Source organism: Amborella trichopoda, chromosome 11 (assembly GCF_054954075.1).
Source record: "Amborella trichopoda isolate Santa Cruz 75 chromosome 11, AtrichopodaSantaCruz75HAP2 v2.0, whole genome shotgun sequence".
Classification (NCBI taxonomy): domain Eukaryota; kingdom Viridiplantae; phylum Streptophyta; class Magnoliopsida; order Amborellales; family Amborellaceae; genus Amborella; species Amborella trichopoda.
Window position 1 is genome coordinate 44,696,727 of NC_142346.1, and position 27,123 is coordinate 44,723,849.

The 27,123-nt window shown below is 36.0% G+C and overlaps 1 protein-coding gene across 3 annotated transcripts; it reads left to right on the plus strand.

The window, feature by feature from the left end:
- Positions 1-1,148: 1,148 nt before the first annotated feature.
- LOC18448392 (uncharacterized) lies at positions 1,149-25,918 on the plus strand. Of its 3 annotated transcripts, none has more exons than XR_016043641.1 (14): positions 1,149-1,381; positions 2,353-2,511; positions 9,294-9,466; positions 19,889-20,313; positions 20,609-20,699; positions 20,806-20,883; positions 21,037-21,474; positions 21,569-21,652; positions 22,005-22,336; positions 23,741-24,222; positions 24,403-24,506; positions 24,606-24,767; positions 24,909-24,997; positions 25,517-25,918. XR_016043641.1 is itself a non-coding variant. In XM_011630290.3 (14 exons), exons 2-14 carry the CDS (start codon positions 2,399-2,401, stop codon positions 25,665-25,667), a joined length of 2,730 nt encoding a protein of 909 aa, XP_011628592.1. In that variant the 5' UTR covers positions 1,149-1,381; positions 2,353-2,398; the 3' UTR covers positions 25,668-25,918. The 3 variants fall into 3 exon arrangements, 2 of the variants coding, with proteins under 2 accessions (XP_011628592.1, XP_088706979.1); XM_011630290.3 differs by having other exon boundaries at positions 24,395-24,506; XM_088850853.1 differs by lacking the exon at positions 9,294-9,466 and having other exon boundaries at positions 1,175-1,381; positions 24,395-24,506.
- Positions 25,919-27,123: the final 1,205 nt, after the last annotated feature.

Genomic DNA, 27,123 nt, shown 5'->3' on the forward strand with positions numbered 1-27,123 from the left:
AAAATTTCTAATCGGAAAAATCCTCGCAAGTTGGTCTCTTGACTGGGGTTTATAAATAAACTATGCTCCTGATTGAGCATAGTACATGTGTACCGAAAAAAAAAAAGAAGGAAAAATTATAGACCCAGGTGTCCACGTTTCACGGGAAAAACCATGACAAGTTTCCCTATCATAAATTGTTAAGCCAAAAGATATGCTACTCCCAGGTGAGTAGAATGACTATTTATTACCTGGGGTATGATTTCATTTAAAATTAATTTTAGGACCTTAAATATTAGGGATGTATCCTCTTCAACCCATAGATTAACTTTAATAAAGAAAAAATTCCTAAGTATATCCTTTATGCACATTAAAAATAATGTCTTGAAATTGAATAGAGACCGTTCAATTTTTAGGTTGTGAGATTTAAGTATTAGAAAACTCATCTTTTATTTTTTTTAGAATAATCGTCTAGCAATTCTTAAGTGGTTTACAAAATTTAGGATTGAAGAAATCTCCCAAGTAAGCATTCTAAAGGAGTAAATTAAAACTATGCGCCCAAGATAGCATAGTATATGCCTTCAAAAAGAAAAAGAAAACAAAAGAGGGAGTAAATTTTCCATGAAAAATAATAAGTGCCTCTATCATAAATTGTAGGAAAAATTATAGATACCTTGCCCTCTTTAATACTTTTGATACCTCACTATTAACCATGACATTATTTTTTTATATTTATTTTAAATAAAAAAAATTAATTTTTTAAAACCATAATACCCTTTTATTTTAACCTATATTTCCAAACTATGATGTCCAACATGTGTTGTGCCTTGTGTCGATTTGGTGTAAAAATGTGTCGGACACCCAATATGTATCTGTCCTAGCCAAAATATGTGACAAACTGGCACAAGTTGAACATAAAGCCGGTCCGACATAAAAATGTGTTAGTCCAGATTTATACTAGTTATGTTACACATTTTGTAGCCGACGAGCTTAGAGAGAGGAAGTGGGAAACCCGAAAAAAAAAAAAACAATAATAGTAATAATAATAAATAAAAAAGAGCGTATATTGGTTAAAAAAAAAAAAAAAGAAGAAGTGAATTTTTGTAGTTGGGGGTTGTTGGAAAAACAGAGTAAAGCGAATATTGTGGTACAAAAGGTATATTTTACGGAGGGGGAGGGGAGCACAAATTTGAAGCGGAGGGCAATCTCGTTATTCATAGGAGTATTAGGAGTCATTTCGTCCATTTTGTTCTGTTACCGACCGAACAACCGGGAAAGCTTCTGAAGGACATTGCAAACGCAGGGAGCCAAGAGAACCAAGTACCAAGAAAAGTTCTCTGTTTTCTCTCTCTAAATTCACATAGGCGGGCTTCTCATTTCCTGCCTTGTTTCAAATTTCCAGGTATTATTCTCCACTTTCTCTCTCTTCAAATCTTCTTCTGAGACTCAGAATCAGTAGAGCTTTAATTTGAATATCCTATTGGATGAAATGGTTGTATATTCACGGAGACTTGGGTTATTTGCAATTGGGTCTTTCATACATTTTTGTTTCAGTTTTTGCAGATTTTAGTGGCGGTATGTGTGTTGTTTCCAAGCGTATTGGGCTTTTATTACTGTACTTATTTGTTGAATTGAATAGAGGCGGGAACTCCCTAGCTGTTTGTCTCTCTCTCGCTCTTAATCTCTTTAACTCCCCCCCTCTCTCTCTCTCTCTTCTTATTTCTTTCTCTTTATTCGGTTGAGTATGGGTTAAGTGGTAGGTTTTGTGAATTTTTTTTGTTCATATTGCTAAAAAATTTTAATGCCTTCCTGTAATATGACCTCTATTGTCTGAGACTTTTTCGTGTTGAGTTCCGTGGTTGATTGGAACTGCAATTCTCTGTCTCTCTCTCTGTCTCTCTCTCTCTCTTTCTCTCTCTGTTCACACACACACATAGACACGCTCAGACACCGCATGCACACAAGCATGAACAGACACACACATTTCACTACCTTCCCTTTCTCTCTCTGCCCTAATATTTTTTTTTCTTTTCTTCTTTGGACAATTAGCCTTAATGGGCAGGACAAATATTAGCCCACACTCCTGTACTCTGTGTCCTTATCTTTTTCCTTTCTTCCGTATTTGGTCCCTTGCTTCAATACTTTGCTTTTGCTGCTTTTTGCTAGGGTTGTAAGAGGCTTCATGTTTCTTTACCAAATTCTCCCTGTCTTATTTCCTCTATTGGAGTTGTGGTTGGCGTTTTGTATTGAACTTCAAATTCTCATAGAACACAACTGATGTCAATGGATGAACCTTGGATTTTTGTATCATTTTTTCCTGATATTTGTGCATGTTATGATTTCTTATTAGAGCTAGGTCTCTTTGAAATGTAGGTTATTTTGGCTTGAATTGTGTGGTTGAGGCGATTCAATAGTTTCCATGCCTCTGTTTAAGAGAAAGCCGTTCTCCTTGATGGAGCCACCTCAAGATTTGGAGCCCCATGAGCTTGTATTTCAAATTCGTTTCACCAAGGAACTATTCAGATTTTACGAGTATCCTTTTGTCTCTTGGAATGTTTTTTAAGAGGCTATCCTTTTGAATTCATTCGATAGTGTGAAAGGGGACTACTTGATATCATAATTACGGCTTGAGTGCTCGTGCAATATGTGTGGTACATGCACATGCCACATATACGTACAAACACACACTGACAAACGTACATGCTCATGTACACATGCACAATATCGGACACTCACATTTGCGTACACATATTTATGATGAACTTATACTACTGCTACTATTTGTACATACATATATGTTTATGCATATATATTAACATGTGTATTTATTTTCATATGCATTAAATTTTGTAGGTATGTTTGCATGCGGACACCTAAATTGAGCATGCAAATATGCATAACTATATATGCATGTGTATGCATGCGAGTATGTTGATATACACATGCAAGTTCATAGGAATGAGTGTGTGTGTGTGTGCAAGCGCGCATGCGTGTGTGTGTTTGCACGTGTGTGCGTGTGTCCGTGACTGGCCCTAGGTGTGACATTGTCTGAAGTCTGGATATTTCATTGGACTTGCATTAAGTTTTTGCATAATCATCAAAGATTTGGCATGCATGCCCAAAATTTCACGTGTCTAGAATTTTGACGAGCATGTGTAGATTATTTTACTTTTAGCTTTGCTCATTAAACATTGATTTGGTATTTATATGCAGTTATGCACATACATAAATTTAAATTATTGACATGGAGGCTTGTTAACATAACTGTAATGTACAAAATTATCATATTTGACGTGGCACTTTTGAGGTGTCCTGTAGGACAATGACATGCGGTTTGTGTCCTTGTAACATGGCCTAAGTAATCTTTACAGGTGTAGATTTTGCTTTTCAATGAATTCAGCATTGAGCTACACTAATCTTCGGTGTCTTTCTTATTTCAGTACACCAAAGAATTATGGTAGCAGTACAGGGGCTTGTTATGAAATGAAGATCTGTTATATCCATTCTTGTTGTAATTATGATGATTTGTTCTTTTTCTTTGAGTATGATCCATGGGTGAGTGTGATTATAGGGTTTAATGGAAGACTTATCCTACGATGGCCCGTCCTAATATTGCTAAATGGTTCAATTATGTTTTGGGGGCACGGTAGTTGATCAGTGCCCACCCCCTATATTTATGTTAAGATATATTTAGAAAAATTCATAGACAAAAAATGAAACTAGGAAAAAAACATAATTATGGTATGGGTATGGGAAGAGAAGTACTTTGTAGGTTGCCCCAGCAGTTAGTTGAGAAATGTTCATCCACATACCTTGGTTGTGGATGTATCACTAGGCCATAATGGTAGCATTTTTTTCTTTGGGGGTTGCATTGCTCTTTGTTAACAAACTTTCGGATTTTACGATAAATCTTTTCATAGGCGGCCTAAGGTAGTAAGCAATTAATTTGATGAACTTCAAGGGGATTTTGGAAGGCAAGTCCTAGGGGGGAATAGGTTTCATTTTCTATGGGATTAGTAGGTTGTTGACCCTCGGAAAGAATTTTCGTTGGTGGTAGAAGTTGATTAAATTGAATTGTTTGGCCTTCAAAAGGTTTATGCTCTATTGCAAGTTTGTAACTAACAAGGACTTGTATGAGTCCATGTTTTTTTTTCTGTCATACAAATTCTTTTTTCTTCTCCTTTTAAAGAAAAAGGACTTAAATGACAAACATGTTTTAGGGTGTCCATATGTAAGTCTATAAAATGGTGTTGCTGAGATGAGGATGAATGTTTATATCTAAGATGAGGATGTTGAGATGGATGACTTACATGCGAGAAAAGATAGAATTCCAAATGAATACATCTGAGGGAACTTAGGGGTAGCTACAATAGGCGATAAGATGAAAAACAAGTAGGCTTAGGTGGTTTGGCCATGAGCAGCATCCACTAAAAACAATAGCAGTTAGGATAGGTGATATAGTTCAAGTGAGAGGCTCTAAAAGGACAAGGGGAGTGTTAAAAAATACTTGAATGAAAGTAGTGAGAAGAGATATAGTGACTTGTGGTCTAATTAAGGATATGGGCCCTTGTTAGAGCAAAATGGTCGGACAAGATTCATGTAGCCGACCCCATATAGTTGGCATAAGGCTTGGATGATGATGATGACAATGACAAAGATATGTTTATTTAAATTTTTATTTGTTTTATCATTGTTTAGCAACTATTCAAATTTGATGTATAAAAATTGTAAGTACTCAAAGGTATCTTAGCATTCTAGGATTTGTCTTATTTAATGCCATTTTCTTGGGTCGCCATGTTAGAGTTTGATAACTGTGTGCTTGTCCTTTTATGGTGCCTTGCTTCCACTTCTTAGCTCCATTTCGTGCCCACATGCTACCTTAATTCAACTATAGGCTTGTGTGGGTTGTGTTGAGAGACACTAGAAAATAATGTGGGAATTGGAGTGTCCTATTGTTTTATGCTTTTTGAAAATCTGTGCATCATAAGCTGTGATAACATGCAGATTGGCTTTCCAACTTGTCGGTTTTGGAGGGAGTAATTATTTCTAGGATATTTGCCTTTTATCATTCATTTGTGAGGTTAACATTATCATCTTTAGTTTTTTGCATAAAGAGATGGAAGAGGAAGAATGAAATAAAAGGTGTCCAAGAACTAAGTAGTCAATGAAATTTGAAGAATTTATTTTCAAAAATTTATAAATGATGACCATTATAGGAGTACAATGTCAGAAGGAACCTTGGACAAAAATGAGGTTGGTAGATACATTCGTAGGATTAAGATATGTAAAGTGAAATAAGCTTTAAGAAGATAAAGATAGGACAGACTTTATGAGCAAATGGTATCCCAATGGAGGTTTAGAAGTGCCTGGGAGAGGCATATCCTGGTTGATCAAGTCGTTCAATAAGATTTGGAGAACAAAGAAAATGCCAGACGAATGAAAAAAACAAAATTGTGGTACCTACTTATAAGAACAAAAGAGATATACAAAATTGTGCGAACTATAGAGAGATCAAACTTATGAGCCACACTAGGAAGCTTTGAGAGAGTGATTGAGTAATGGCTGCAACATGAAACAAGTGTATCGGAAAATCAGTTTGGTTTTGTACTAGGGAGGTCAACCATTGAGGCTATTTTCCTACATAGTCAATTGATTGAGAAGTTTAGGAGGAGAAAAGACCTCCACATGGTCCTTACTGATTTAGAAAAGCATATGATAGGGTTTGTAGATAATTAATTTTGTAGATGCTGGTAAAAAAGGGAGTCTCTAGAGGATAAATTGACATAGTTAGAGACATGTATAAGGGAAACTAAGTAGTATGAGGACAACTAGTGGAGAGACAAGTGAGTTTTTAGTGACAGTAGACATAGATCAAGGGTCAACGTTGAGCCTTTATCTCTTTGTTTTGGTTATGAACGAGTCAACTAGGCATCTACAGGGTGAGGTACCATAGTGTACGTTATTTACGAATCATAACTTTTATTGATGAGACTGGAGATGGTGACAAGGCAAAGTTAGAACTTTAGAAGAATTCTCTGGAATTTAAAGGTTTTAAAAATAGTCAAACTAAGACAAATTATATGGAATGCAAATTCAGTGATAATAGCAATAGAAACGAGGAATTAGTTAACATTGATGGTCAAGAAGTACTTAAGATATATTATTATCGATAGCTTGGGTTGATGATCCATGAGAATGGAGAGATTGAGGAAGATGTCACACATAGATTTAGAGCTGGGTGGACGAAGTGGAGACGTTCTTCTGGAGTTTTATGTAATTGTCTCATACCAATGAAACTACGAGGGAAGTTCTATAGGATGACTGTAAGACTAACCATGCTTTATGGGACGGATTGTTGGGCGGTCAAGAAACAAAATATTCATAGAATGAGTATAACTGAGATGATGATGCTGAGATGGATGAGTGGCAAGACAAGAAAAAATAAAACTTGAAATGAATATAACTTAGGGGTGGCTCCAATAAGTGATAAAATTAGGGAAAGTAAACTTAGGTGGTTTGGCCATGTGCAACATTGATTTAAAACAACAGCCATTAGGAGGGATGCTTTATTCAGCTGGAAGGATCTGAAAGGGTAAAGGGAAGGAACAAAATGACATGGATGGAAGTAGTGAGAAGAGATATGCTGGCTTGTGGCATGATTGCGAGTATGACCCTTGATAGTGCAGAATGATGGACCATTATTCGTGTAGCCGACCCCAAATAGTTGGAAAAAGGCTCTGATGATGATGGTGATAATGATAATGATGGCATTCTCTTTAGTTTATGAGTATGTATATTGGCTAGTGTGCTTTTTGCATGGTGAAGAGGAAGAGGTGGCGGATATAGCTAGGTCATATGCTGATTATTATTAGGCCTTAATTTCTTTTCCTTTTGCTACAAGCTTTGTCAAGGTTCGGCTGTATTGAAGGCGGGGAAATTCTATGGTCTTTCAGAATTAGGGATAATGTTATATATAACATTAACCTCAATGTTATGTAGAACTCACTGAAGTCAGTTTAATTAGCGTATATTATATGAGTTTTGGAAAATTTCATGTATGTAATTAGTATATTGTAGGAGTTGTGGCCTTATTTGCTCTAAACAACCCATGTTTTTTAATGGGTGAGGATCCTAAAAGCTCCAAAAGTCAATATTGTACTTCTACTCCTCAAGATAACATTGTGGCAAAAATGGATTTTGATCCCCAAAAATTGCTCCATCTCCATTGCCATCTCAAAATCGGATCTGAACCGTCTATTTTGATGGATGGAAAATAAATCAAATTTGGATCTCCAAATCCATTTTTTATGATAAAGAATGATTTGGTGTGCTTTACATTCTCAATGGTTGAAAGAAGAAAAAAGAGTTTGAGGTGGGGCGCTGCACAGATCTATAATGCAGCAGCTGCTACATCATAGATAGACCCTTTTGTAAAAGAATTAAGTTCATGCAACTTAATCCAGCACAAGCAGAAATCTCAAACTAAATTGCCACAAAATAGACTCATGCATATGTCATGAAACGTTTTTTTTTGGGAGAAATAGTCCTGTATCTCGTTCTTAGCCCAATTTTGTGGTAATTTGGGGGAGTTAATGTTTGGGTACGTCAACTTTTATAAAGTTTCAAAAAAAACACTCAGTCGAGTTGGTCATATTGGAGATTTGCAATATGAAATTAATCTTTTCTTCTTTCAGTGAACTTGAAAGTTGGAATGGTCGAAGTCCAGATCTGGAAGAGACATATGTAAAGAGCTTTTTATTTATTTGAAACCCGCTTCACCCCTTGTTTATGCTAGCCCTTTTTTGCTTTTAGAAATACTTTTTCATTAATGAGAGAGGTATGCATTATGTGGAGCTCAAAATAAGGTCATAAACATGGACTTATGCATGGTAGAAAGGTGGAGAGCTGAAAGGAGAGATGGTCGAAGAGGTGATCAGGTTATGGATGGAGTGGAAAAGTGAGCCTCAATGGCTATTTCTCTGTTATAAATAAACTGATCAAAAAAATTCTGTGTAATGTCCATGCACATAAGACCATGGTTTGTTACAAGACTGAAGCATGGCATTCATTGTTTTGGTGTTGTTGATAGCCTCTATTGGAGAGGCATTTAAAATAAGTTTCTAATTCATTTGAAACTGTTTCATCCCCTTGTTGGTGCTATCTATTTCAGACCCAAACTAATTTCATTTTTATTGGTCTTAAGTTGCAAACTGGTTTAATACAATAGCTGGTGTTTCTTTATATCCATGACCTGTGAGATCCCTGACCTGTGATAACCCAGCATTTCCAAAACTTCAAGGGAACAACATATTCAATGTTTTGGTCTACGCTCTTCAGTCACACGAAAGATCCTATATTTTACAACTGTGAAAGAATGAGTGTAACTGATTTTTCTTTATATCCCTGACGTGTGAGATCCCTGACCTGTGAGAACCCAGCATTTCCAAGACTTCAAGGGAACATCATATTCAATGTTTTGGTCTACACTCTTCAGTCACATGAAAGATCCTATATTTTACCACTGTGAAAGAATGAGTGTAACTTTTCTTTAACTTCTTAAGTTTGGTGCATAAATACAACCTTTTTTGAATAAAAAATTTCCATGGATAAATATTATTTTAATCAAACTGATAATCACGTATTGTACGAAGAAAAGGGCAAACATTCACACTCGCATATATAATAAATGCTATATGTTTGGCCCACCTGATCATTTTGTTGAGTCTGCAACTCAACCCAGCCAGGTGACCGAGCAAGTTCAAGTCCAAGCCTGGATTTTCAAGTTAATTGTGTTTGAAATATAGCGGACACACAATTTTTGTCTACATATTAGATACACATAGATACATGCATACATACATACATACATACATACATACATATATACATACACACATATACACATACATTCATAACTACATGCATATGTAAATATGCATGTATTTGTATTTGTGTATGTATGTACGCATAAAGATATATCTATGTATTTAGGTAGAAAATTCTCACACACATGCACATTTATGTATCCAGGGCACAGTCATATGTGCATCTTCACTGTCTATATTATGTGGGTGCATGTGAGCATGTAAGTGCTTGAATATGTGCACAAAATTCTCTCTTCCTCTCTCTATTAACTAATTACATATACATATATATGAATTCATGCATATGTTTGATTTTACAAAGTCATATACGCATATTTTAGTCATACTAATGTTTATTCACTAGGATGTACACATACTTCCTTATAGAGATGCATGAATGCACATGGATGTGTGGTTACATGCCCTGTGTTTTACCTTAATTGAGGTTAGGAACTATTTGAGGCGGATAAATCTCTATCGCCAAAGAGTTTGGACATGTAAAGTTACTGGAAAGACAAAACTTACATATGAAGAGGCTTTGATCTCGGAGCAAAATGCAACCAAGAAGGTCCAACAGTTCCACAAAGAACTTATGGAGCCAGTACTACTTATGGTCCAATTTAGTAAGAATCCATGGTTATGAATTGCATATGTGATCTGTTTGAAATATATATATATATATATAGATAATAACTGGTTTACATCTCGAAAGTTTTCTTCTACTAAAAGTTGATTTCTGTGGCTACAAGAAATTAACTTGTCCTAAGTGGCATCTGTTTTCAATTGTTATATTTAATCCATGATATTTATAGCATGGCACTAACTGAATTTTTTCGTGATACTGATAATCGTATAGAACATATCTTGGACAGCATAAATATTTAGACTAAGTTGGATGGGACTACGGGGTCTGGTGTTAGTGCAGTACACTGGGCTACTGGCTAGAAGAAGCAGCAGAACTGAAAAAGATTGAAAGTGTATTTCTTTTGGAAGTAAAAAGTTGTTAAATATACGAGTATGCACATGAGGAATCCATCCTAAATTGTATGGTACTGCTGGCATTATGTTATGTTTATAGAGAGATTCTCAATAGAATAATTCTAGGCTACATTACAAGGAAATAGAGAATAATCTGTTCCAACTCGGATTCGAATATTCTGAATAACCGACCTCGATTTTGCCACATTTAGTGCAATATGTCCATTTGAGTCCTTGCAATCTATAGCTGTCAATATTTATATATTAAATTAATTTGTGACTTTAGAATACAAAGGTTGACTTCAAAAAATAAATAGTGTGGGTCCAAATCAAATGAACACATGAACAAATATAACACGTGTGACAACACATGTCCTATAATGCCCATACGTGTGTCTAATAAAACCTTACATGTGTCTTGTTTGTCTATGTGGACTCGTATGTCCATGTAGCAAAGACACTGTGCAAATCCATAAAATGAGAATTTCTTGACACTCGTGCAGACACGAATTTCCCATGTCTATATTCATGCTGACACATGTCTAAATTCTTTGGTATGTTGTGTTCTCCAAAAACACATGACATACAAGTCGTTGTTACATTGTTTCTTGGTTATATCGTGATGAGAAAATATGTGGTGCTCTCTAGCCTGCCTAGGTAATACTCCTTTCTCACTAACCTCACCTTTTATTTTAGATTTTGTCATCTTCTAAATGTACTTCCATTGTTACTTTTCCATCGGGCAAGGAAACGGATGCTTACATGTTCTTTAAAAGCGCACCTGTATTTTTTAGCATAGGCTTGTGCTAGCATGATTAACTAGAGGCCTTCTTAGATGAGGACAATGTTCATACTCAGCTAAATAGAGGTTATGGGGACAATTTTCTGGTTCATCTGAATTGAGGATATGCAAACTTACGGGTGGGGTGTGAAATGGATTGGTCTATGGGGTATTAAACTGTAGAAGATCTGTGCATACCAATACAAATAAACGAAGCAAAAGTAGGCTTTGATTTTGATTGTAGATGTTGCCGATCCAGTTGTTACATTTGGTACGCAGCAAAAAATAAAGGTTCTGTTTCTTTTCCTTTTTTTTCTTTTTTTTCTTTTTTTTCCAATATTGGCTAGAGAGAAAGGTCATAAGGATGTTACTTTTTCAATTTTTACTGAAGTTGAAAATGGCATGTGTGTGTGGCAAAGATACCAATCATAAGTATTGGAAAACACAATTTAGAAAGTTAGAATGTAAAAATGTCTTTCTTGGTGTAGAGATGAAAATGAAATAAAAGCAAAACAGAGAATGGAGAGCTTGGCATGGTTAACGCTTAAAAATTTCTACATTTTATTTTGATCTAAGTTCGTTATATATACACTTTATTTTGATCTAGCAGTGTTGTACGTGTATCTGACAAGTTCTTATTGCATCTAAGACGTTCTTCTTTTGTTCTTGATGTTCAAATAAAAGAAAGAAGTTTCTGCAATGCTTTTTTGTGAATAAATGTCTTCATCAAAACTTCAAAGTTGATTGAGTTGTCTCTTGGCATGAGTTAACCTCTGATGAGGTGGAATCGTTCTGTTTTGGTTGTTTTTGGAGATTGGGTAAACCAATATCATAGGTTGAACCAAAGGTCCCTCATTATGGACTTACCTCAAACCATATCCTAATTCTTCTTGAAATTCTTGTTGTTTAGAATGAACCATTCCATCCTGATTGAGAACCTGTGGTCGGAGCACGAAGATTTTAGTACATGAACTGCAAAATGGTGGAACTAGCATTAGCATGTGATGCAGTCGAGATTATCGCGCTTGACTATCTGGAGCGATTGGATTGCGATCACAAGAAGACTAAATAAAAGATGATTTAATTTTTTAAATGAGTCTTTATTTTTATTTTATTTTTGAAGGGATAAGTCTTTATTTTGGTGGGACTTTCTACTTCTCGTTTTGAATGCGCCATTTTTATTAGTAGATAAGTTTTGGAGTTTTCTTTAGAGGTTTTGTCTTATGTGATAAGGACAAGGCTATCTCTTAAGGAAAGGATAGTGTTTATTAGAAGGGAAAGGAATGCGTTGAATTAATTGATAAGGTGGTGTTCTATGAGGAGATAATGCCTACCTTAATGGCAAGGGTGGGGCGTGCTTTCTATAAGAACAAAGGTTCGTGCTTTGTAAAGGACAATTGGTTTTGACATGAATAATATAAGCTTTTGCTTTAGAAAGAGTAGGGAGAGAGAGAAGGAGGCCTTGTGGGTTTTTTATTTACCTCTTATGCTTGTGGGTCGTGCTGGAATATTCGGATCTGCACGTGTTGTTCTTTCTTCTTGTGATTCCCTTCTCGTTTTTATTTCTATCTCTAAAACTCGGTTAATTTTTGCTGGTGTTGTTTGCCGGTAAATTTATATTGCATCAGGTGTTATCAGAGAGTAGTCGATTCTCGTGGATCGTAGTGTTTATCGTTAGGCATCATGGCTCGTGGACAAGGTCTATGGCCCAGCATCGGGACTCAACCCATCCAGCCAGAACGAAACCTCTGAGCTCTTCGTGAGATAGATATCAATTGTTTGAGAAGGCAAGTAGAAGAGCCGACCCTGTGCTTAGCGCAAAAACTAGCTTCGACACACTATGATGATGGTAGTGAGTCGGATTCTATTTTCGATAACTCATTCCATGCTAACGCTCTATGTCGGGAGCCTCATGGTCAGGGGAATGATGTATTTCCTTATTGTCAGGAGATTGATCTACATAAGTTTGATGAAGAACCCGTTGAAGATGAAGAATAAGTAGGCTTGGATCTTCAATCGAAATCATCATTGTTTGATGTCATAGGTTATCCCGTCTTTGATGAAGGTCCTGTTTTTTATGAAGAGCAAGAGCAAGATGAAAGTGATCTCATCTTTGATGAAGTTCCTGCGTTTGATGAACCTATATTTGATGATGAGCCAGATGAAAGTGATCTCATCTTTGATGAAAATCTTATATTTGACAAAGAGGAAGAGGAAGCACTCAAAGGAGCATCGATGAGCGTAGTTAAATCAGTTACGAAAGTTGTCAACTCCAAGATACTCGCTTAGTATGTTTTAGGGCTGAGCATAAATAATTCCTATGGATATATGATGACACATTCCTCGAGGTTTTATTGATTTCAGTGCATGTTTTGATCAGCGCAGTAACCCACAGGTCATAGGATCGTGTTTCCAAAATTTAGGTTGAAGAAGGTTGCCGCGCTAATACAAAGTTGATCTTAGCACATTTTAAAACTCGAGGTCGAGTTTTTTCCAACTAGGGGAGAATGACGCAGATCAAAATCTGGTGGCTACAAATTTTAATTCTATTTTTATTAATTTTATTTTTATAGTTTGGTTAGAATTTTTATTTTTATTTATTAGGGTTAATTATTAAAAATAGGATTTTTGGGGTTAGTTTTGATAAGCCTAATTTCTATGAGTCCATTTTTTATGGTGATCGTCTTTAGTGATTAGTGATGGAGTCCGTTGAATAAGTTTTGTTTTCAGTATGCAAAGGTTTATCTTATTGGGTTTTGTGTTGGAGTTATGTTGGTACAAAAAAAATAGGACTTTGGATTTACGTGGATACAAATTTAGACATTTGGGGAAGTTTATATCTTGTATTAGTTTGGGGTACAAGGTGCTTATCTTTAGTTTTTAAGAAATATATTTTGTTTCCTATTTTAAAGGGAGTGTTATCTTTTTGGGTTGGGTTGAAAGATAATGAATCACGTAGGTGTAAAGGCTGAAGTAGGGAGTTGTAATTATCTTTTAGGAAGTTGGATGGGAGAATATAGATAGAATCTAGAGATAGATTTATTTTGGTTAATTATCATATTTTGTGTTTAAGGAGATATTTTAGGAACCTCTAGAATGATATCCATAAATTGAAGGAGGCTCATCCCCTATCATAGGGACGTGAGATAATGGAAACTTTATAGCAAGGTAGATATCTTTTTAGTTATGGAAAGGAAAATTCCACCTTCTTTGTAACGTGGCGTGGGTAAAAGTTGGGTCATCGTATTTTGTTTGTTATCTCTTTTTAGTAGTTATCTTTACGGTTGTGAATGTAAACTTCTATAAAAGGAGCACGTGAATTGTAATTGGTAGATTTGAATTTTATGGAATAAAGAAAGTATTTCTTGTAAAGAGAAATGCCCCTTTGTGGGTGTTGTTTCTTCTCTTGTGTTTATAGGCTCGCACCGGAATACTCTTATCCACACATTTTGTTCTTTCTTCTTATGGTTTCCTTCACGATTTTTATTTCTCTCTTAAACGCGGTTATCTTTGCCAGTGTTGTTTACCGATGAATTTTATACCTCTAAAGGAAAACTCCAAAACTTATATATTAATAAAAATGGCACATTCAAAACGAGAGGTAGAAAATCCTACCAAAATAAAGACTTATCCCTTCTAAATAAAATAAAAATAAGGACTCATTTAAAAAAGAGTAATGATCCTATGAGACCCTCCCACACCCATGTGTGTAGGACCCCAAAGGATCACCCATGAAATTTGGCACAGATCTCTAGAAAGTTATCACATGGGTGTGGGACTTGACTTTTCTAGAGATCTGTGCTAAATTTGATAGTGATCTTTTGGGGTCCTACACACATGGGTGTGGGAGGGTCTCATAGGATCATTACTCTTTAAAAAATTAAATTATCTTTTGTTTGGTCTTCTTGCGATCGAGATCCGATCGCTCTAGATAGTTGAGCACGATAATCTCGACTGCATCATCCTTCCCTGGTTGGAGAGAACTCTTCCTCGAGTTAAGCTCTTCGTCACTAGAAGTATCTTCGGCATAAGGAATTAAGTGCTTGATATTGAAAACATCAGAAGTCCGCTTTTGGCTTGGTAGCTTTAACTTGTATGCATTGTCATTGATCTGTGTTAGAATTTCGCATGGCCCGATCTTTCGATTACTGAGCTTGTTATACTCCCCAGCAAAATATTTGTTCTTGGTCAAAATAGCCCACACAATCTCCAACTTCGAAGACTTGATTGTGACGATGCTTATCTGCAGCAACCTTATATTTTGCATTACTGGCTTCCATCTGCTCTTAACCTTCTCATGAATGTCTTTGATTTGGTCAGCTAAATCTTCTGCCTTGCCACAAAATTTCCCTGCATGAGGTATAGGAGTCAAATATAGCACACTGCTTAGATTATATCCATAGACAACTTCAAATGGGCTCTTCTGAGTAGTTCGATTCTGGGACCTGTTGAAAGCAAATTCAGCTTGAGGTAAAGCCAAATCCCTCTGCTTCGGCTTGTTTCTTGCCGAACTGCACAATCCCAAGCTCTTATTCTGTTTGACCATCAGTCTGTGGATGATATGCGTTGCTAAAACATAACTCAATTCCCATCAACTTCCATAGAGATCTCTAGAAATGACTCGTGAATTTTGTATCTCTGTCTGAAGTGATTGACTTTGGAATGCCATGCAATGGAACAATCTCTTTGAAATAAATTTTTGCAATATTAGAAGCATCCATAGTTATCCTGTAGTGAATAAAGTGTGTCATTTTAGAGAATCTGTCGACCACCACAAACACTGAATCCACGCCTCTCTGTGTTCTTGGTAACCCCAACACAAAATCGATACTGATATCCTCCCAAGGTGCAGATGGCACTGGTAATGGAGTATAAAGTCCTGTATTCTCCGCATTTCCTTTGGAGACTTGCCAAATGTAGCATCTATCTACAAATCTATCAATGTCATGCAACATCTTGGGCCAAAAATAATTTTGACACCAAGGCCATGGTTTTGTCACGACCTAAAGTGCCCTTCATTATGTAACTCCCTAAGGATCTTATCCTGTAGTGAGCAATCTGGTGTACATAGTCTCAAGCCTCTGAAGAGAAAACCATCATGCACAAAATAATCATCACGCTTTTCTGTTAAAACTTCAGTAAAAATTGCTCCAAATTTAGAATCATCTTGGTACAACTCCTTGAGAGTATCAAACCCCACTACATTCACCTTCATAGTGTTAAGTAGCGTGGCTCTCTTGCTGAAAGCATCAGCTACCCTGTTATGAACACCTACTTTATGCTTCAAGGTAAAAGTAAACTCCTGCAAGTAAGACACCCATTTAGCATGCCTTCTATTGAGTTTGTGCTGGCCATTGATGTATTTAAGAGCGTCGTGGTCCGAGTAAAGAATAAACTCACTCTGCTCCAAATAATGTCTCAAAGTCCTCAGTGTTTGTACAATTCCTCATGGCCATTGATGTATTTTAAATGAGTCTTTATTTTATTTTATTTTAGAAGGGATAAGTCTTTATTTTGGTAGGACTTTCTACCTCTCGTTTTGTATGCGCCATTTTTATTAATAGATAAGTTTTGGAGTTTTCCTTTAGAGGGTATGTCTTATGTGATAAGGACAAGACTATCTACTAAGGAAAGGATAGTGTTTATTAGAAGGGCAAGGAGTGCGTTGAATTAATTGATAAGGCAGTGTTCTATGAGGAGATAACGCCTACCTTAATGGCAAGGGTGGGGCGTGCTTTCTATAAGAACAAAGGTTTGTGCTTTGTAAAGGACAATTGGTTTTGACGTGAATAACAAAAGCTTTTGCTTTAGAGAGCGTAGAGAGAGAGAGAAAAGTGGCCCTTGTGGTTTGTTTTTATTTACCGCTTATGCTTGTGGGCCGTGCCGGAATACTTCGATCTCCACGTTTTGTTCTTTCTTCTAGTGATTCCCTTCTCGTTTTTATTTTTCTCTCAAAAATGCGGTTAATTTTTGCCGGTGTTGTTTGCCGGTAATTTTTTATTGCGTCAGCATGTGAGGATGGGTAGGTTTTACAAGGGAAACCAAGGACTGGACCATGCTCACCTTTAAAAAACTAAGCCTTAGAAACGAAGATATTTGGATAAAATATTAGATTTAGACTTTAGGAAAGAGGATGTAAAATTTTCTATGGACAGAAAGGTAGACATGTCTGCCTAAAAAGATAAAGAGGATTTGTAAATACGAGCAATGATCAAGTGGCTGTAGAAATCAGGACTTAATGGCTAAAAATAGGCAAAAAAATACTACTTCCGCTCACAAGGTTGCTAATTTTGGGAGAGAAAATTCAATTGGACTCAATTACGTGACAAGGACAAGAGGAAAACATTGGGGTTGCAGAGAAAATAATTAGATGTTTTAGAGAACCATTGTTTTAAAATGTGGGACGTGGACCCGATACAGTCAGCGGGTGATGTGGCGATGCAGCTCGATGTAGTCCTGGTGCGGGTGAATCATCATAGATGCGGTTATTAAATTTAAAAAAATTCTAAAAAATATCGTAATGCATAACAAAACATAGATGTGATTTGTGTTATTGTACGTATTTTAATTTATTCATTAGCTCTAATATATTAGCTGTCTGAGACTTTGAATCCCCTACTTGCCTGATAAAGAGTAATAGAGTTGTTGCTAATCTTTTATACCATTAACATCTAGCATGTAAAACAAAGCAATCTATTCCGTCTCAATTAACATGTCCAAAATTCCAAACTCACATAAACATCGAAAATTTAAATTTCAAACTCGAAAGATCCATACAACCACGGACAGTTTCTGAAGACGTAAAAAAACGAAAGATAATCAACTCTCAAGTTTCAATCTCAACTGTCAATCAGATAAGGAACTTCTGTTAAAGGTGGGTAGAACCTAGATGTGGGACTTATTGCCCATGAGTTTCTCAAGTCAAGGCTTATGAAGTGGAGATTTAGTATTGTTGCTGTTGAGGTAGAGATGGAGAGAGCCTATGGTCGTATTGATTGGAACACTTGGAATATACCATAGGACATATGGGACTGAAGAACCTATAGAGAAGGTGGATAATAAAATGTGCATTCCTAATTATTATAAATGACTAATCTAACCTGTTCTTTTGAAGTTTGTGGGGCCTTAGGAAGGATTGCTGTGTCCTCTTTCCTGTTCATATTTGTCTCAGATGCCCTCAACCATTTTTTTTTCTCAATGGGAATGTTTGGTCTGACCTTTTGGTAGTGGTTGTGCACCATTTTTTGCAAATTGCATAATACTCCACTAGGTCACAACCCTTCCATTTTACAACTTAAAAGATGAATCTTAGATACTATGAGCCCATGTCTAGATTAAGAGTTAACATCAGTAAACGTGGTAAAAAGGCCAGTGGTTGTGCCCCATGTTGTGCAAATTGCATAATACTCCACTAGGTCACAACCCTTCCATCTTACAACTTAAAAGATGAATCTTAGATACTATGAGACCGTGTCTAGATTAAGAGTTAACATCAGTAAACGTGGTATGTAACAAATATGATATGAGGGACCCAAGCTAAAGGAGCTGAGTGATAGGTTTGAGTGTAAGGTTGAAGCTTTACCCAACAAGTATCTTGGACCACCGATGTGTGTGGTATTCCTCAGAAATGATTGTGGGGATTAGTGGCTGGAAGATGTTAATGCAGATAGCACCATGGAGGAGCTAACACATATCTCTTTGAAGGTTCATCTTGTCAGCATATAGCAGCTTCCCGGTCTCTGATTTATGCCCTTACTTCAAAGCCTTAGTCGGGGTGGCAGCTAAACTTGAGACTTCAAAGTGATTTCCTATTAAGACGCAGTTGTGAGTTTCATAAGTATCATGATTGAAGGAAAATCACTTCTCAGCTTTTTCTTACGTATGTATCTCTATAGCTTGATATATTGAGAATTCCAACCTGATGTTCTCACTACCTTCCCTCCCAAAGAAAAAGTAGAAATATCTAGACTGGATTAATTGGGCTTCATATCTTCTAGGATCTTTTTGATCCATCACCTGTTGAAAGTGAAACCATAAGGAATGCAGTTCCATTCTCAGAATATGTATACCTGACAGAATCATGCTCTTGTTGCTGGGGGCGATCATTTATGGGGAGCCTAGGATTGAGGGGCACAGGCTGCAAAATCATTCGAAAAGGAAAATGTGTAAAAAATAAAAGGTCTGGCGTATTGTCTGGTTCTCTCTCTCCCTCTCACTCTCGTAATTTCTTAGACATTACCTTTTGGGCAGTTCAATTTAGCATGTGTTTATGCAAGATCGATTGGGTCTATTCTTTCATTATGCAAAAGGCTTTGAGGCTTTTCTGAAACGTCAGTTTTAACCAATCGAATAAACGAAGAAAACATCTGCATATTAGCAGCTTAACCGTAGCAATACATCAACTAGAAGTAACTGTATGTTGTATTTGGTCTATTTATATTTCCTTACCTACTTATAGGTAGGCATGGACTTCTTAGAAAAGGTGGTGAGAAAAGGTGGTGAGAGATCAGGCTGTTTATCTCATTTCCTTATCGTCTATCTAATACTCACTGTCATATAAGAATGTTGAAGATGATTATCAGGGAACTCCTCTATCGAGATTTGGGATAATATATGGTTCTTTGCTTTACAATTATTATTGGAGAACTGCGAATAGCATTTAGCAGTTTTCTACCCATTTGGTGTTTTTCATTATTTCGATATTAATTTTAGCTCTGCATGTCCTACCAAAGTACAGGTAATCTGTGGGAGATGAGGTGCCTCACTTCTTAATATATCTGAAACCTGCTTGTGGAGTAGTATTAGAATTATATAATATTGTATTCCTTCTTATTTTTGGTCTAAGAAGGGTGCAGACCTTAAACTTTCCCTTAATCCGTTCCCAAGCTCGGGTAAAGGAGGTGGATTGTGTTTGGTAGGCAGTCAACGTGAAACTTTACCAAAATTTCCATGAATCCTAAATCTTTAGGATTCTTGTGGCTGACCCCAAATAGTTGGGAAAATGCTCTGATGATGATGAGTTTTCAATTTTCATGTACATGTGCTGTAAATTCCTATGTTGGACTGTTTCATACTTGAAAATAAAATCCATTGTTATTACTGTCAATGTTCCACATTATATAATATAATGAATTGTGTGTTGAACCATAAGTTCCACTTTTACTCCTCTTAGTCTCATCTCCTTATATTGCTCTTTTTTCTGCCTTTCGCTCTTTAGCCTTTGTCGACCTTCCATGAAATACGATCTCTAACACTACATTTACCCCTTTTTTAATGTAATTTTCAGGCACACTTGGGCTCAATGACCTTGTGAAGACAATATCAAAGAGATTGCAGGAGCCACTAGTAGAAGGCCAGGAGTTGAATGGGAAAAAAGGAGAAGCTATACATCCATGCAGGATATTGAAGGTTTTTGAAAAGGCTGAGAATGGTTCAACCAGAAAATCCTATGAAGTTGGGTGGCTTGATAAAGATAACAAAGTAACTGATAGATCTGTAGAGGATGCAGAGAGTCTAATATGGAAGAAGCAGCCGGTTAGTAGAGATTTAATTAAAGCTTTTATTAGAGAGTCAACTTCTCGAAGTGCTCCATGGATGGTCCATGAAACATTGGCCATGGAATATGGAATACCAACCAAGCCCCCCGAGGAGTTAATTGGCAAACGAAGCTTGCAGAATGAGCATCAGAATTGCATTAAGAAAGAAAAAACTGTGAGCCATTGACTTTTATTCCTATTATTTGCATATATGTTCGAATGTGTGGCGTTTTCTAGAATCAAGGATAGCTCCTGCATATGCATGTCTACGGGTCTTTGTTATTGAAACTATGCAGGAACTAAATATTGTAATATTCTGGGACCGAAAATGTTACAGTTTCCAGCATTTCATTTTCTTGATGACTTTTGCTTATATTTCAAGACTTCTGCTAGATAACTCAAGTGGGAAAATGATAATTTGGTCACGATATTCCATCTAATGTATGGTTTCTCATGTTTATCATATTCAGGATGTTAGAGATGGAAGCCTTGGTAAGAAAAAGAGGTTAAAAGAGGAACCTGAGAGCTCTAAAGTCTTGCAAGAGATAAAAGCAAAAACAGGTGATTGAAATGATTGTTTCTCAAACTTGAATCGGCCTTAGTTTGCTGGAACGTTTAGGTAATATATAAGTGAAAATGAAGGCTGACATGGTATTTGACTTTGCAGCACAAAAATTTAATGTGGAGAGAGAAAGAACAGTAAAAGTAAAAAACAGCATACAAGAAGGAAAAGATGGAAAAGCAGGTAGTTTAATTTGATTGTCACCGCATATATAATTGTTGGCCTTTTTTTTTTTTTGAAAGACATCATTATTGGTAAAACTCACTCTTGAATCTTCCACTGCTCTCCACTATCTTTGTTGATGATCAGTGATCTAAAAGTCTCACTTGTTCCTAGATTTTGCGGAGGAGAAGAAACCCAGAGTGTATAAGAGAAAAAGGATAAATGAAAAGAGCGAGAGCCTTGAAGGACTGCAAAACTCAAAAAATGAAGAAACCAAACCTGGCAAGGAAGAGAAAGAAAGGATGAAAGAAGAAAATGAGAATATTGAGGGATTGCAAAAGGTGAAGAATGAAAAGAAGAAACCCAAAGTGGAAAAGAAAAAAGGGAAAAAAGATGATGGTGATAATCCTGAAGGATCGCAGAAGATAAAGAACGAAGAGAAAAAACTAAAAGGGGAAAATAAAAAACGGATAAAAGAAGAAAGCGAGAATGCTGAAGGCTTCCAGATTTCAATGAAGAAGGATGAAAAGAAACCCAAAGTGAAGAAGAACAGGATAAGAAAAGAAAATCAGATTCCAGAAGGATCCAAGGAGAAAAAGAAATTAAAAACTGGTGATTTGAACATTCAAATGATTATCTTTGTATTGATAAATGTTGTTCATTTTTACACATTTGACTTAGGCATACATGGTCTTTGAATCTGCAGAAGAAAAGAAAACAAATGTAGAAGTAAAGATGAGCGAAGAGAATGAGTACTCTAATGGATTGCCAAAGCAAGCGAAATTCATAGGTAGGTTCAAGTGATTGTACCATTTCTTTATCATGAAATGATAGTAGTGTTGCTAGTAATTGTTGGTCATTATCTTGCTTGAATTAATCCCAAAATTTCTTGGGGCATTTTTTTCATTTATTATTTCAAATATTTGATTTTGGTGAGAAAATATAGTTGACTTGTGGTCTGACTGAGGTTATGGCCCTCGATAGAATATAATGGAGGAACAAGATAAATGTAGCTGGCCCTAAATAGTTGAGATAAGGCTCGGATAATGATGATGATGGGTTCAAATATTTGATTCCAATGCCTTCTCCATTCTCTCTCGCTCTTATGTTTTTCTTCTCATACGTGGTCCTTACATTTGCAGAACGTAAAGCCATTAAATACCCTATTGAGGACCTCTTAGTGCAACCTGATGAAGATGGTCCAGTTTTTATTGATCAACCCACTCCAACAAGGGATTTTGCGGTGCCTATGCATTGTGTAGGAGACCTTCTAACGGTTTGGGACTTCTGTTCATCATTTAACAGAAGTCTGCGTTTGTGGCCTTTCACTCTTGAAGACTTTGAAAATGCGATCATGCATCAGGAAAGCAATCCCAGCATTATCGTAGAAGCTCACTCTTCAATTCTTCATTTACTTATTGAAGAGAAAAGAGAGTACTACTCTATGGTACAGAAAAGAAGGCGGAAAGCAAAGGTAAATTCTGGATTTCTCTTTAGGAAAAGCATATGAAATACAATGGAATCCATAGTCCATTGGAGTCATCACCATCCAATGAAATGAGGAGTGTTGATAGGGAGAATAGGACCTACCTGTAATGGCCATGACCTCATTGGTGTGTCCCATTCTCTGTCTATGACCATCCAGTTTATTGGGCAGTGATTATACCAAATGACTGTTGATTTTATTTTCATAGTCTATTTTGAGATGGTTTTCTTCCCAATCTAACTCCCACTTCCCATTCCCAACATCTGAATTGTCCTATATTTTTAAAATTTTCTAATTATTGAACAAAAGGCGTGTAATGAACAAATATACCTACCAATAAAATAAAAAAAATGGTTATCGATCATTGCTGGATGAGGGTAATTCCGTATTCAATTTAGTTCGGGATCTATCTGGAATATTCTTAGAATAACTTTGACTTTTTTCTTATTTTGTTAAACTGAGACTTCGAAGTAGTTTAAATATGAAATATTGTATCTTTCAAGAAAAAAGATATGGGCACATTTATTCCACCTTTTGAGACAAAGATTCCAAATAAACTGAACAATATAGTTTTAGAAATATTCTAGTATTTTCAGACAACTTCGAAATTGATGCTTTCTTCTTCAATGAAAAGGAAAAAGGCATTCTTATTAGATGTGTAATTTAATCTCTAGAACGGTAAATCGTTTCCTGAATAACTTATGATTTGAAAGGAAGCTAAACACTACTAACTGTTTAGAGACAAGAAACATTATGGCATTAAAGAATAAATAAACGAAACAAATGAAAAGATAACTTGATCGTATTATGTTGGGACAGGATTCAACAGGTAGAATCTAAAAAACTTGTCGGTTTAGGACGAAATAAGAAAGGAAAAGCTTATCTAAGGGTGAGGCCCTAAACAATCAAGTTGAGGCGCACCTCAAAAATTCTCCAGAAGAGGTTATTTCGATGCCCAAAAGTCCTCAAATTGATCATCTCAACCTCAAGAAGTATGAATGTGAAAAAAAATGGATTTCAAGTCTTGGAAAAAATATATTTTGTAATGTATTGTCCGGAGCGTCAATTTTCAAGATCATCAAGTGTTCATAGATCTGCTTTATTAGCAGATGTACATTATTTTTTAAGCTTTAAATTTTATAATTAGAGATGAATATAAATTTTCAGACCATCACAAAGATTTCCAGCACTGAGATAACATCTTTCGACACTATTTCAAGTTGCATCTTTCTTTGATTGTTTTGGCCCTCTGCCTTTTACAAACCACACTCAATAAGAAATCCTTTGTTAATTAATATTTCTTGCTCAATTACTAATTGTTGCCTTCTTTGGGTGTGTGGTTGTATACAGAGGCTTATTTACTCTTTCCTTCTGTTTGATTTTGCTACTTAGATGACATCTATGAACTGGAGTGAATACTTATACGACTTTTTAGAGATGGAAAATGGACCAAAGTTTACTCAGCAGGCAGAGACTATAAAAAGGGGGCACTATTGTGCTCTGAGTGTTCATGATAAGTTGCAAATTCTTCATGAATTGGTCGACCATGCTCTTACAACTGATGCCATTAGAAGCCAGTTGGATAAATACATTGAGCAACAGCAGAGCCTTGCAGCTTCTCAAAGAGAGGAGTTCAAAAAGAGGAGGGAAGTGATTCAGGAACTACAAAAACAGCTAAAGGCAGGATCTGAGACGAAGGAAGGACTGAGAAATGATGATTGTAATGGAAAGATAGACAAATTGAACAAACAAAATGGAGAGAGAGAAATACCAAATGGTTTTGAGCTTAAACATGCTAATGGGCACATTAGAAATGGTTTAGAAGGAAATGAAAGGGGTATTTCAGCAAGCAACGATCAAGATTTGCAAGGCGGGTATGCATTTGGGCAATGTCCTTTTTGATATTCCATTAAGATGGTTCAGTTCTGAGTTGTTATGTACGGGCTTTCTTTTAAGTTTATATTGGCTGAGTGATGAATTTTTCTCTTGGAACTTGGAGACTTTAGAATTAATCTGTGCCACTTTTGGTTTCTTGTCCTTGGGTAGACCTGCAGATGATGAGAAAAGAGATTCAACCCAGATGGAAGAGCAGCAGGTGCAAAATAAAGAGAAGGTCAAGGCCAAGAAAAAAGAAGAGCAGAAACTTATAGAACAAACAGTAAGTTGAAGCTTATTTACCTCTTTCTTTATCTCCCTTCCTCCCTCCTCTCTCTCTCTCACACACACTTGCGCACACTCATTGTTTATGAATTGACAGAAGGCACACTTTGAGAGGGAGAAAGAGAAGCGATTTATACGAACCAATCCTTTAGGAAAGGACAGAAACTACAATAGGTACTGGTTTTTCCGACGTGAAGGAAAAATTTTCGTCGAAAGTTCAGATTTCAACCAATGGGGCTACTACACTTCCAAAGAAGAGGTGATACATGTTTTCCTTGTCCTTCAACACATGTACAGCTTACTTCATTGCTCCACCTCTCTCTCTCCCTCTCACTCTTTCCCTGTCTGTCTCTTTCTGACACTACTCACTGACTCATCAATCCTTTTTTATATCGACCAGCTTGACAGATTGATGGGATCACTTAATCCCAAGGGGGAGAGGGAGAGGGCTCTTCAAAGGCAGCTGCAGAAACGTTATTGGAGAATATGGTTGTTCTTTCTTCATTATTATTCTTATGGTTCCTAAGCAGTCACTTATCCCATCCTCGGCTAATTAATGCTCTGGAGGTTTTCAGAATTTAATTTATTTATTTATTTAGGAAAAGGAAATCTTTAAAGAAGAATTATAAAAAGGAATAGTTAATGGAGGATCTCACCTAAGGAATTTAAACTGAAAAATGGAAAGAGAAATTTACTTCTCCCAATTTATATGCTTATTACCTTTCATATTCTATAACTCGACTTATTGTTACAGATATTTAAGTTTTACGTTTCTTGTAAGTGTGTGTTTTTGTTGAGCATAGCTTTCTCTCACAAAGTAACTATTGAAGAATAAAAAATATAGAAGAAAAACCTTGTCACATAAAGGAAAAAACAATTTTGAGAATAAATTCTCAATCTTTCATTGAAGAAAGGAGGCTTAGGTCACTTCTATTGAAGTATATTGGGGTGTCTGCATTGCTTCCTTTACTATGAATTTCTTATGTATCTCTCTTCCATGCTTTATAGTGCTGCATTGGCAAAGAGATCAAGGGAAATTGCTTATAGGATTGCTCGAGAGGAGGCCACATTGCGCCGTTCTATACGTGTACGAACCCAACCAAAGGATCGCCAAGGATTGTCTTTCCTCCGGTATGTAAACAAATGGAGGGATGATTAATTGGAGGAGACTGGATTTTTGAGCTCTCTTCCTTTTTGTCCACCTACTTCTCTTGTTTCATTTATTGATGCATAAACACATTACATGCAATTTTGGTTTAGACCTACCCTCAAACTGATCGAGGTGCTCCTTTGTATAGAGAAATGAACCCTCTAACCTTCCTTTCTTCATCTGTTGCCTGCAAAAGTGGGAAAAAATGTACGAATTTTGGAGTGTAAAGAGGTGATAATGTACATCACTTTTTGTAGCTCTACTCTTATCTTTAGAAGCCTATGTATTAACTTTTCCATTTCTATTCACTCCTCGACAATCCAGTTGTATCAACTTTCCCATCTCTTTTCTCTCAAAGCATGCAACTTGGCTGAAGTGAAACAAGGTTTGGATGCATTTTAAGAGATTACAGAAGTAGGTGTCTTTACGGTTATATAACAGTAACATCTGATCTGTTATAACAGATAAAGGAAATGAATTAGAAAAGGAAAAATCATGTGGCGGGCATTATTTAGAATAACAGATATAACCAGGTTATGACATAAAACATAAAAAATAAAACAAAAGGTCATGACAGATATAGTGAGCTTTATATACTAATAATCAAATAAATATTTAATGTATTTTTTATAAAAAAAAGTATAGAAAGCGACTATTTGTTTTTAGGAAAAGTATACAATGAGACTATTTATTTTTGGTACAAGGTGGTTACAATTAATCTTGATTATTGGGTGACTGCATTTATAACATTGACCAAAATCAAAGTTCAATAAAAAAATTTTCGAACTTTGTAACATGCTCAAACTATTAGATTTCACATCTGACGGTTGCAAATAATTGTGACCTTTTTGTACTAAAGATAAATGGTCTCAATGTATACAATCCCTTATTTTTAATACAAGGATTTCATCCATTAGATTTAAAATTAGGTAATTGTGAGTGTATTATTTGACCAACCTCAAACATCAAAGAGATTTTCTTGAACTTCATAACAAATCCCAAGTTAACCAATTTGATATCCAATGGTCTTATAGTATATAATCCCTTTTTATAAATAGCAGTATGGTATATATAACAGAATTGGTGCACACAAATAACCACAAGATGATTTTTCTCCAAAAATTGGAAGAATGAACACCGTTCTTTTAATAATGAACATCATTCTTTTAATGTTCTATGGCGTAGGCATTGTTACTAGTCTAATGTCATATGTTGTATTTTACTGACAGACTGAAATGCCTTCCACTAGACGTACATCACTTTTTAGATTGCTGATGCTCTATGAGCATATTGATAATTTCCTGAAATGACAAAAAATCCTTTATTTTTTGCCAAAAGTGTTTGTGTTTCATAGATAAAAACCCTATCTGGGAGTTTAGGACCCTAAAATTTGGGATGTAAACTCTTCAACCCAGTGACCGACCTCAAACAGAAAATTAAACAAAAAAACTTATACAGTCTATAT